The sequence below is a fragment of the Triticum dicoccoides genome, chromosome 6A (genome assembly GCF_002162155.2).
Source record: "Triticum dicoccoides isolate Atlit2015 ecotype Zavitan chromosome 6A, WEW_v2.0, whole genome shotgun sequence".
NCBI lineage: Eukaryota > Viridiplantae > Streptophyta > Magnoliopsida > Poales > Poaceae > Triticum > Triticum dicoccoides.
In genome coordinates, this window is record NC_041390.1 from 10,579,655 (window position 1) to 10,591,343 (window position 11,689).

Sequence of the window (11,689 nt, forward strand, 5' to 3'; positions counted from 1 at the left end):
TGCATCGACCAGTATGGAGTGACTCGATACTCTCATGGTCTAAGGAATTATGGATACATTAACTTCCCATGTTATGACTATAGACTTATGACAAAATCATCTCCTAGTACAAAATCCAACTTGGGTCAATTCAACACAAGTGTTCTTCTAACATCGTGCCCTCAATATTGCTGGCACGATCGTTTAGAAAAATAGAACCATCATGCAACACTTGAACTAGTCCTATAGGCAAGACAAGGAATCTATTTTAACGTTTATATTTTTACACGTTCATATGAGTTTTCCTCTTAGCCTCTTAGTTATTGTAGACTCGAGAGCCATAGTAGTTATAGCATGGAACGTAAACATTTGTCATAAACTTGGAAATAAATAATACAATTATTATTGCCTCTAGGCTATTTTTTCAACATCATTATCAAGGCAAATACATATGCGATACAAACATAATCATTTGCAGACGGTCAAGGAAAAATGTCCTTCAAATAGTTAGCTTAAGTTCCGGGCTGCAGTTTGTCTGTGCGCCAATGGCGCAACAGGTCATCTAGTAGGAGTGATACTTCATGGATATTTCCTTAACATTTTCAAAAAGGAATGGACACTCGATGTGATTATCTATATTTTCAATAAACATTCAACTTAGGATAACATTAAATTAAAAAATTGCCAATATCTTGCTAAAATAGGAATGTCCTACTAGTAAAGATGCATGTAGAAACCTTCCATATATGTTCTCCTTCGATCTACAAGAAATTTCGTATTGATTGACGAAATCTACGGTTTTAGGAAGTAAATCTAAAATTTTAAATGGACACCAAATTTACAGCTGGCCACAATTAAGATCAGCCTCCAGATCTATCAGATCCTCCATTGGCATGGTTATAGCGTCCTCATCCTCGTAGATCCTCCACTATAAATCCACGCCACATACCTTCGTTTTCAACTCACCCAAACAAGCAATTTTACTTCATTTGCAGATTTTTCCCTCACTTGACAATGGCTCGCAAGAAGGTGGCCCTTCGGTACATCCGCAATAACTCGGCGCAGCGCAATGCCTTGAAGAAGCACACTAAGATCCTGATGAAGAAGGCAGGCGAGGTGGCCGCCATGCCCGATGCTAAGGCATGTGTGGTCGTGTATGGCGAGGGCATGGTGGTGCCAGAGGTGTTCCCATCCCATGGCGAGGCAGTGGCTATCCTGAATCAGTTCAAGAGCATGCAAGAGGCGGCACGGCTAAAGAAGACGATGGACCAAGAGAGCATCCTCCGTGAGCATATCGTACAGCTCCAAGAGCAGGTGCAGAAGGCTAGACGCGAGGAGCAGGACCAGCACACCAAGATTCTCCTGTATAAGGCCTTAAAAAGTGGCCACTTCCCAGACAACATCGAGGATCTCACAGCCCTGGGCTCAAAGGTGGACTCTATCCTCAAGAGCCTGAGTGAATGCACCACAAAAATGAGTGGGCAGCCACCAGTCGACCAAGCCCAGGTACCATACGTCACCAATGGCAGGGGCATGGGGCCTCCAATTATGTATCAGGCACCACCACAGCAATAGGAGGGTTGTCTTAACACTATGAGGTTCGAAAGGGCCCCTACCACCGTGATCTACGATGGTGACAATACTTGTGGCTATGACGGCAACAACGATGTCTTCTCTCGTGGCCACATGAATATGTAAGCTGGTAGATGAACTCTACATGTAGCGCATGACTAGCTACATGGTCCTCATCTCTTTAATTTTAGTTTTGGCATGGCCAATAAGATGCATGGATGGCATCGTCAATAAGATGAGACATTTGGTCTCAATCTTGCTCTTTGAGCAAAGACAATTTTATTTTACTCTTTTAAATTTTTATTATGGATATCCCCCATGCTCTATTTGTTTTATCAGTTGGTTGCAACTTTTAGGTTGTACCTACTCTTTATGTCAACATATTTTGTCAAGCATGCTTTTGCTCGAGCAAAATGATTTTTTTTCCTCTTAGTATTGCATCGAACGATCCAACCATGCATGAAGTGCTACCTCCCAGTTTTGGCATACCTTGATGCACATCGCCTATACAAAACCATAATGATTCTAGGAAAACTAGAGCACATTAATTGTTTGATGCAAAAATCTCATGTACTAAAAGATTTATGATGCTACATTTCATTTTAAGAAAATGTAGGTATGACATTGAGCGCCAGGATAATGGCTTCTACATCCTCAATATTTTTTGGCAAGTTTCAAAACCAGGTGATTGTGTCAACCAGTTTCATCATCAATCGGGTCTCGGGCCACCGCTGAGAGGGCATTGTGTTTGAACTATACTCAAGCTACTATGAGAACCCCGAACTCTATCGGGTGCATGTTGTGATAGAACATCGTACATATGAATCCACTCCGGGCATTGGTGTGATAACCCACAAGTATAGGAGATCAATTGTAGTTTTTTCGATAAATAAGAGTGTCAAACCCAAGGAGGAGCCAAAGGTAGAATTTATGTTCCCTCCAAGTTCTATCGACCACCGATACAACTCTACACACACTTAACATTTGGTTTACGTAGAACAAGAAAAAAAAACTAGTAGTACTTTGTAGTGTAAAGGGATAGGTTTACAAGATAATAAAGAACATGAAAATAAAAGTTAGGTGTTGTTTTACTAAAAGTACAATTAGGTTAGTATAGCGAGTGTGGAAAAGTGGTGGTAGGATTTGCGGAATTGTCCCTAAAGCAATTGGTTAAGTTACTAGACTGATAGCAAGTTTTTATGTGGGAGAGGCCACCGCTAGCATGTCATCCCTTACTTGGAATTCTGTGCACTTATGATTGGAACAATTAGCAAGCATCCGCAACTACTAAAGTTCATTAAGGCAAAACCCAACCATAGCATTAAGATATATTGGTCCCCCTTCAGTCTTGCCCTCCAATGCATAGTCCTATCAACATACAACTAACCCTAAGGTCTGATCCACACGCGCGTTCATATGATGAGCACCAAAGGACAGCAACATAACCACAAGCAAATTAAACCAATCATAGCAATTCACCAATTACCTCAATGGACAACAAAAATCTACTCAAACATCATAGGATGGCAACACGTCAATAGATAATAATATGAAGCATAAAGCACCATGTTCAAATACGGGTACCGCGGGTTGCGGGAGAGTGGACCGCTAAATATAGATGAGGGAAGGTGATGGAGGTGTTGATGAAGATGACGGGGTTGTTGGAGTAGATCGTTGTCACGCGAACACGATGATTGCCCCGGCGGTGTTCCGGTGCCGCTGGGAGAGAGGGGAGAGAGCCCCCCTCCTTCTTCTTCTTCTTCTTTGCCCTCCCCCCTAGATGGGAGGAGGATTCCCCCTCTGGTCCTTGGCCTCCATGGCTACCAGGTGGCAGGAGCCCCCCTCCCCCCGAGATTGGCTCTCTCTCTCTCTCCGCTCTCTTTTGTTTTTCGTTCGTGTTTTCCGGCCCTTCGCCATTTCTTAAATTCCCGGAGATCCTTAACTCCGATTGGGCTGAAATGTTAACACAATTTTCTTCCAGATATTATCTTTCCTGCGGCAAAAGAAGGGCACCAACCACCTTATAGAGGGCCCACAAGCCTGCCAGGCACGCCCTAGGTAGGGGGGCATGCCCCATGGGCTTGTGGCCCCCTCGAGCATCATCTTGCATTGATTCTTTTCCCAAAAATCATTTATATTCCAAAATAAATCTCGGCAAATTTTTATTATGCTTGGACTTCGTTTGATATGGATATTCTGCAAAACAAAAAAACATATAACAAACAGGCATTGGGCACTGGATTAATATATTAGTCCTAAAAATAATATAAAATATTGCCAAAAGTATATGAAAGTTGTAGAGTAATAGAATTAATGAAACAATCAAAAATTATAGATACGACGGAGACGTATCATGGTGCACCTCAATGTGCAAGTCATTCCATGGAGGTACTTGCTAGAGAGGTGGGAAGAAGTAACAAGAACAAACATGGATGGCGTTGTGGACCTTCTCAGCTTTGGAGTCCCCTTAGAAACTGAGGGTGTAATACACCAGGGTGCTCCATAGGGAGCTCGACAGCATAGCTACCACGAGGTCCGGAGGGCCTGCCAAGGAGTTAGTGACAGGAGGGAGCTCGGAGGGCTGGATAGGCATTTAAAGGTTTTCTTGGCACCCAAGTCAACACGGTGATGGCCAAGATTGGATATGCCTCCTATAAAACCCTAACCACCACCGTGTATATAGGTGGAGGCTACGGGGCTCTCGATCCCATCTACCTCTGTATCCATCATCCCATCTCCCATTGTAATCCCTTGTACGAGGTATACCCACCCATGAATACAAACACAAAGAAGGATGTAGGGTGTCACTCCTTCCTGGAGGCCCGAACGTCGGTAAACTCTCTGTGTAACCTACGATCTAGTACTTCCGGACATGTTTGCTACCCTACCGTGGGTGTAGTTTGGACTATCCACTATCAGTTGGCGCGCCAGGCATAGGCTACGTTGGTCGGAGAATGAACCCATATCGGCTAATTATACATGCCCGACGACTTCATGTTGAGCAAGACCTTCACCTTTGGCTCCTTCGAGCTTGAGGTCGGCGATTGAGGGTTGCTCTACGATGTGATGCCCCCTCCCGTCATCGACTACATCCACTTCGGGAACATCGAGTTCCTGTTCAACCAGCACGCCGACACCACAGCCATCCACGCCTCTCCATAAGTAGTTGCGAAAAGGCGCATGAAGCTAAGTCAGCCTCGAGGTGGCTGGACCTTCATGAACCCAACGGCCCACCCAAACAATTGATATCAACGTGATATTCCCGGCTGTGGAAACGCACTGGCCTCAGAAGCTCTCCCGGCGCGGGGTCTACGTGACCGTGTTGACCCCAACCGACCTTAAGGAGTGGTCTGATGCCACAATCTCCTTCGATCGTGCTGATCATCCGACCTACGTCCCCGCCCTAGTAAGTTTGCCTTGGTGCTAGATCCGATCGACAGGGGCTTCTATCTCCCATGGGCCTGATGGATGGCAGCAGCAGCCTCAACATCTTCTTCCTCGACACCCTGGCCAAGATGGGGAATTCCTTCTCTACCCTGCAGCCCTCACCCATCGGCTTCCACGGGTTCGTACCGAGATATACGCTCCAATATTTGTACTAATGACTCATGAATCCACAAGAAATTGGGCTATACATGGACTAAATCAAGCACATAAATGGGCAAAGAGGAGATAAGAGGAGCCAAGTGGGAGGCACAACAAGTGCACCAGAGTGCAAGATGGCATCTCATATGACTGCACATGCTTGTATGTGCGGTTGTGTGAGGTGTCCACGGCACCGTCTTGTCCAGCCCTACAACTATTATTAAAGGGGCAACACTAGAATCAGATTAGAACAACTCGCAGTCATAGAGAGACGCCGCAACTCCATCTTCATCATCAGGAGTATCCATAAACCCTAGTCACCGCCATTTCCATCTCCATAGCCATAGCCACCTCCATCATCATCACAACAGCATTCATCCCCAAGTTCGCCACACCTTGTAATCTTGTATCGCATCGGGCAATTATTGTAATACCATATTATCAATCATTCATTCATGTTGATGTGTTCTTCAATGGTTTCTTCTTGCAATCTGATCGCTAAGTGTGAGTGATTCGGTAAGGTCATGGATTGAGGCATAGCCCTACAACCCTATGTAATTGTTGGAGGGGTCAATGGAAGTACTTTGAATTCAGGTCCCGTATGTGTGAAATAAACTTATCTTCTAATTATCTATTGTCTTGTCCGCGTTCTTCGTCCCTGCAGGTACCTAGAATCATAGAGATCGAGCAACGAAGGGGCTAAGGGAAGGAAGACCGTGAAGTGCTATTTTGAGCACCCGGTGATAGGAGGGTTAGTATGGTAGCATGGATCATTTCACTGAGGATACAACATGTGTAGTCATTAAACGTCCAATGCTTTTGTCTGAGTCTATCTTAACTATCGAGGCAACCCCACGCGATGGATAGGACCTTTGGTTGGACAACTCACTCTTGATGCAGGGCGCGTTTCGGTCCAGACGTTATTTGGACACATCCTTCAATTGGATACGTCGCAAGCACATCTTGACGGGTATCTTCCAAGACACAAATTAATATCACAATGATCTCATTCGTCATATACGGTGAATCAAGTCCTCATACCCATGTCTATTTTTGCTATAAGTTTCGCACCAAACTAACCATCGCGTACAAGTTTTATAGGACTGTCAGTGTATTTACCTCTTCCTAAAATCATGCAAAATAGTGAGTCCTCTCCCTAAGTTCGGCGAGAATCATTGGGGATTCTACCGCGAGCTGCACGAAGCCATCGGTTAGCACAACGTCCTTGAAATTCTGAATCATCGCAATGAAGCCGATACACCGTGCCTTGAGCTCGGCGCAGTTGTGCGTCTCGGCCAAGCGTAGCATGTCGACGACCGAGTCGACAGAGACACGGTGCTCAGCAGCCTATGGGTGCACTCGAGCTTGAGGCCGTCAAGCGCGAACCGGTCGGCCGCGGCGAGGAGACGTTCCAACACCTCCATGTTCGGGGGCTCGCCGTCGGCGTCGTCCGGCAGGGTGTCGGTGTAGATGAACCGGAGCATTGCTCCAAAGGTCTCGGGCTCGATGTCCTCCAGAGCGATGGGGAAGGAGGACGAGGAGGACTCGAGCATGCCGCCGAAGAGCTGCGCCTCTGCGCGGTGGGCGCGGAAGGTCTCGCCGGCGACCTCAAAGGCGACGTCGGTCCAGGCGCCACGGTCGAGCAGGCGGCCGAGCTGGTTCGACAAGGAAGCGTCTCGCGCAACCGTGACCCTCCACATGACAGTCATGTCGTTGACGTTGAATTGGGTCTCGGCGGGGATGAACTCAGGAAACCCGCGGGGACTCCTAAAACCGCGGTCGTCCGGCGAGTAGACGTGCACGCATTGGTTGTGGTGGGACGGTGGCGACGATCCGTCGCCGTGCACGGCGAAGGCGTCGAAGGTGGCCATCACGGCATGCGTCGGATGGCTCACGAGCTCGAGGTAGATGGAGGCGAAGCGGGTGAGGGCGGGTACGCGTGGAGCGTCCCCGTACGGGTAGCCAGCAGTGGCCGCCGACGGTGGCCATCGGCGAGTAGACGCGGACCAGGCCCTGGCCCATGGCTCGGTGGCTGTGTGCCTTGGAGCTGATCTCGAACGCCATGAAACCAGAGCTCGACATTGCCGATGGACGGATTGATGCGCTGCGCAGAACCGTGGTGCCTCCGTCGGAATAAATAGGTGGCTTAGCACGCTTGAAATCACAACCGGCTTGATGGAATTTGGAAACACAATAGCACGCGGGTTCAGCATGATTATGGCAAAGACGAACCATTGATGGATTTCTAATCCGTACAGGGTTAGGTAGCTGTTTCTTCCAAGATGACTTATTGTTCCGAACCATTTACTGAGCCTCCTGGTTAAGTTTGCGTGTATATTAGGAAAAATGCAAATCCTATAATCAGGAGTTTCTCTGGCAAAAAATGAGCTCAACAGGCCATGCAAGTCCAACCTACATCGATCAGGTCATTCATGGGAAGAAACAGAAGGTAAAACGAACAGAAGACGTTTCAATCCAAAAAAACAGGTCATCCTGTGTGTTCGCTTGCTGGCTCTGTGCTCTTGACTGTGGGTTCCATGAGACCGCGCCCAGGTTATGTAAAACGGGACAGCACCGTTCTGTGCATTATTCAAGAACTCGACAAGAATAGGCTTCATCCTCCTAACTTTACAGCAACATTGTGGTCGGGTTCTCAATGTAGCCCTTGAACGCTTTCAGGAATTCCGCCCCAATTGCACCTACAGATAAACATCATTATTTGTTGAGTTCCCGCCCACATTTCAACTGACTCACGATTTATATTTCACAAAAGATTAAGAGCGTACCATCAATAACCCTGTGATCGCAGCTCATTGTTACTGACATGTAGGAACCAAACTCGTACTGACCATCCGCGCTGCCTGGTATCACCCTCTTCTCAGCTGCTCAAAAAAAAGTATCAGGTAAGCACTGAATAAATCCCTATGGGAGGACTAAGGACATCACAAAATGAATAATGGATCAAAGTAGCAGAAACTAGATCTAACTATGCTACACAATGCAAACTAAGTAGCAACAGCATTTTTGTGGCCAACGTATTGGCAGTACATGACGAAAGTGTAACACGGCTTCTTACCAGAACCAATGGCCAAGATTGCTGACTGAGGAGGATTTATAATAGCACAGAACTGTTTAATTCCAAAAGGACCTCCCAAGTTCGATACTGTGAACGTGCCACCCTGAAACAGAGAACGAAAATGGTCAATGAAAAATGTTGTTGATTTCATACTTATCATCTACTATGCGATAAATACCTCGTAATCTTGTGGTTTTAAGCTGTTATCCCTTGCTCTTTGAGCCAACTGCTTCACCTCCTCACCGATTGTACCAAGTCCCTTCTTGTCTGCATCCTGCACCACAAGTAATAAGTTAAGAGAACGGGGGGAAATGCACAAAACCGAACTAGCTAGCTTTGACTAGCTTACCCTAACTACTGGAACAAACAATCCATGCTCAGTTTGTACAGCTACATTTATGTTCACATTGTGGTATCTGCATGAGATGTACATTTGTCATATCACATTTCTTGCCAATATAATTTGAGTGACAGGTATAAATGCTCCGTAGGAACTCACTGGCGAATAAAATCATTCATCCAAGAACTGTTGCACTCAGGGACCTTTCGAAGAGCCAAGGTTGCAGCCTGCGCAGAACGTAGAGGTAAATTTAAAACTGGAGATCACAGAATCCACATGAGCCCAATACGACTTACAAGGCAACAATGTACGTATAAGAACCGGTGAGTACCTTTATAACAAGGTTGTTAATAGATATCTTCTTTCCACCAGATGCTTCCTGCAGTGGGTTCAGTTCCCCTCGTAACCTGTAGCACAACAAAATGAAAAACTCTTCTTTAGACAAAAGTTCGGTACTAAAATTATCCACTGCAAGTTTTACAAAATCAGGCCTGAAACATACTTGATAAGTTTGTCGACACGTGTGTCAACTGTCAAGTAGTAATGTGGGATGGTTTGTTTAGAAGCTAGGAGGCGGTTTGCAGTAACCTGAAAAAAATAAGAGTTAAAACACTACAAGGCAGATAGGATCAACGAAAAAAAGTCTCAGCGGCATTTTTCAATGCTGAAACAGGGTAAAAATAGAAACTGGCACTGGGCTCTGGGTTAATAGGTTAGTCCCAAAAATGATATAAAAGTGTATAATAAAGCCCATAAACATTCAAAACAGTAGATAATATAGCATGGAGCAATCAAAAATTATAGATACGTTGGAGACGTATCACGCACCAGCCCATTAGGGGTTGGTTCCCACGCCACTTCAGCCCATGGGGCCCTCCCGGATAGGTGGCCCCACCCGGTGGACCCCCGGGACCCTTCTGGTGGTCCCGGTACAATACCGGTGACCCCCGAAACTCTCCCGGTGGCCGAAACTGGACTTCCTATATATAAATCTTTACCTCCGGGCCATTCCGGAACTCCTCGTGACGTCCCGGATCTCATCCGGGAGTCCGAACAACTTTCAGTTAACCGCATACTAATATCTCTACAACTCTAGTGTCACCGAACCTTAAGTGTGTAGACCCTACGGGTTCGGGAGACGCGTAGACATGATCGAGATAACTCTCCGGTCAATAACCAACAGCGGGATCTGGATACCCATGTTGGCTCCCACATGCTCCATGATAATCTCATCGAATGAATCACGATGTCGAGGATTCAATCAATCCCGTATACAATTCCCTTTGTCTATCAGTATGATACTTGCCCGAGATTCGATCATCGGTATACCGATACCTTGTTCAATCTCGTTATGGCAAGTCTGTTTACTCGTTCCCGTAACACATCATCCCGTGAACAACTCCTTGTTCACATTGAGCTCATTATGATGATGTCCTACCGAGTGGGCCCAGAGATACCTCTCCGTCATACGGAGTGATAAATCTCAGTCTCGATTCGTGCCAACCCAACAGATACTTTCGGGGATACCCGTAGTGTACATTTATAGCCACCCAGTTATGTTGTGACGTTTGGCACACCCAAAGTACCCTTACGATATCCGAGAGTTGCACAATCTCATGGTCTAAGGAAAGGATACTCGACATTAGAAAAGCTTTAGCAGACGAACTATACGATCTTGTGCTATGCTTAGGATTGGGTCTTGTCCATCACATCATTATCCTAATGATGTGATCCCGTTATCAGTGACATCCTATGTCCATGGTTAGGAAACCGTAACCATCTATTGATCAACGAGCTAGTCAACTAGAGGCTCACTAGGGACATGTTGTGGTCTATGTATTTACACATGTATTACGATTTCTGGATAACACAATTATAGCATGAACAATAGACAATTATCATTAACAAGGAAATATAATAATAATCATTTTATTATTGCCTCTAGGGCATATTTCCAACATTCTCCCACTTGCACTAGAGTCAATAACCTAGTTACATTGTGATGAATCGAACACCCATAGAGTTCTGGTGTTGACCATGCTTTGCACGTGGAAGAGGTTTAGTCAACGGATCTGCGACATTCAGGTCCGTATGCACTTTACAAATCTCTATGTCTCCATCTTGAACATTATCATGAATGGAGTTGAAGCGACGCTTGATATGCCGGTCTTCTTGTGAAACATGGGCTCCTTGGCAAGGGCAATAACTTCAGTGTTGTCACAAAAGAGAGTCATTGGGCCCGACGCATTGGGAATAACTCCTAGGTCGGTAATGAACTCCTTCATCCAGATTGCTTCATGTGCTGCCTTCGAGGCTGCCATGTACTCTGCTTCACATGTAGATCCCGCCATGACGCTTTGCTTGCAACTGCACCAGCTGACTGCCCTACCATTCAAAATATACATGTATCCGGTTTGTGACTTGGAGTCATCCAGATCTGTGTGGCCGAGGCATAGGGGATGACACTTATCTTTTCTCTATCTTCTGCCGTGGTCGGGCATTGAGCCGTGCTCAGTCTCACACCTTGCAATACAGGCAAGAACCCCTTCTTGGACTGATCCATATTGAACTTCTTCAATATCTTGTCAAGGTACGTGCTTTGTGAAAGACCAATGAGGCGTCTCGATCTATCTCTATAGATCTTGATGCCTAATATGTAAGCAGCTTCTCCAAGGTCCTTCATTGAAAAACACTTATTCAAGTAGGCCTTTATGCTTTCCAAGAGTTCTATATCATTTCCCATCAAAAGTATGTCATCCACATATAATAGGAGAAATGTTGTAGAGCTCTCACTCACTTTCTTGTAAACACAGGCTTCTCCATAAATCTGCGTAAACCCAAACGCTTTGATCATCTCATCAAAACGAATGTTCCAACTCCGAGATGCTTGCACGAGCCCATAGATCGAGCGTTGGAGCTTGCATACCTTGTCAGGGTTCTTAGGATCGACAAAACCTTCCGGATGCATCATATACAATTCTTCCTTAAGGAAACCATGAAGGAATGCCGTTTTGACGTCCATTTGCCATATCTCATAATCATAGAATGTGGCAATTGCTAACATGATTCGGACAGACTTCAGCTTCGCTACGGGTGAGGTCTCATCGTAGTCAACCCCTTAAACTTGTCGATAACCC

At 45.8% G+C, this 11,689-nt stretch overlaps 1 protein-coding gene and 1 pseudogene across 1 annotated transcript; one reads left to right on the forward strand and one right to left on the reverse strand.

Annotated features, from left to right (window-relative positions):
• Positions 1–993: 993 nt before the first annotated feature.
• On the forward strand, positions 994–1,677 carry LOC119314952 (annotated as a pseudogene).
• Positions 1,678–7,439: 5,762 nt separating this feature from the next.
• On the reverse strand, positions 7,440–8,776 carry LOC119318754 (dihydrolipoyllysine-residue acetyltransferase component 3 of pyruvate dehydrogenase complex, mitochondrial-like). The gene is made up of 6 exons (XM_037593350.1): positions 8,712–8,776; positions 8,562–8,628; positions 8,391–8,486; positions 8,213–8,315; positions 7,923–8,018; positions 7,440–7,835 (listed from the first exon to the last, which is right to left on the reverse strand). Exons 1-6 carry the CDS (start codon positions 8,729–8,731, stop codon positions 7,765–7,767), a joined length of 453 nt encoding a protein of 150 aa, XP_037449247.1. The 5' UTR covers positions 8,732–8,776; the 3' UTR covers positions 7,440–7,764.
• Positions 8,777–11,689: the final 2,913 nt, after the last annotated feature.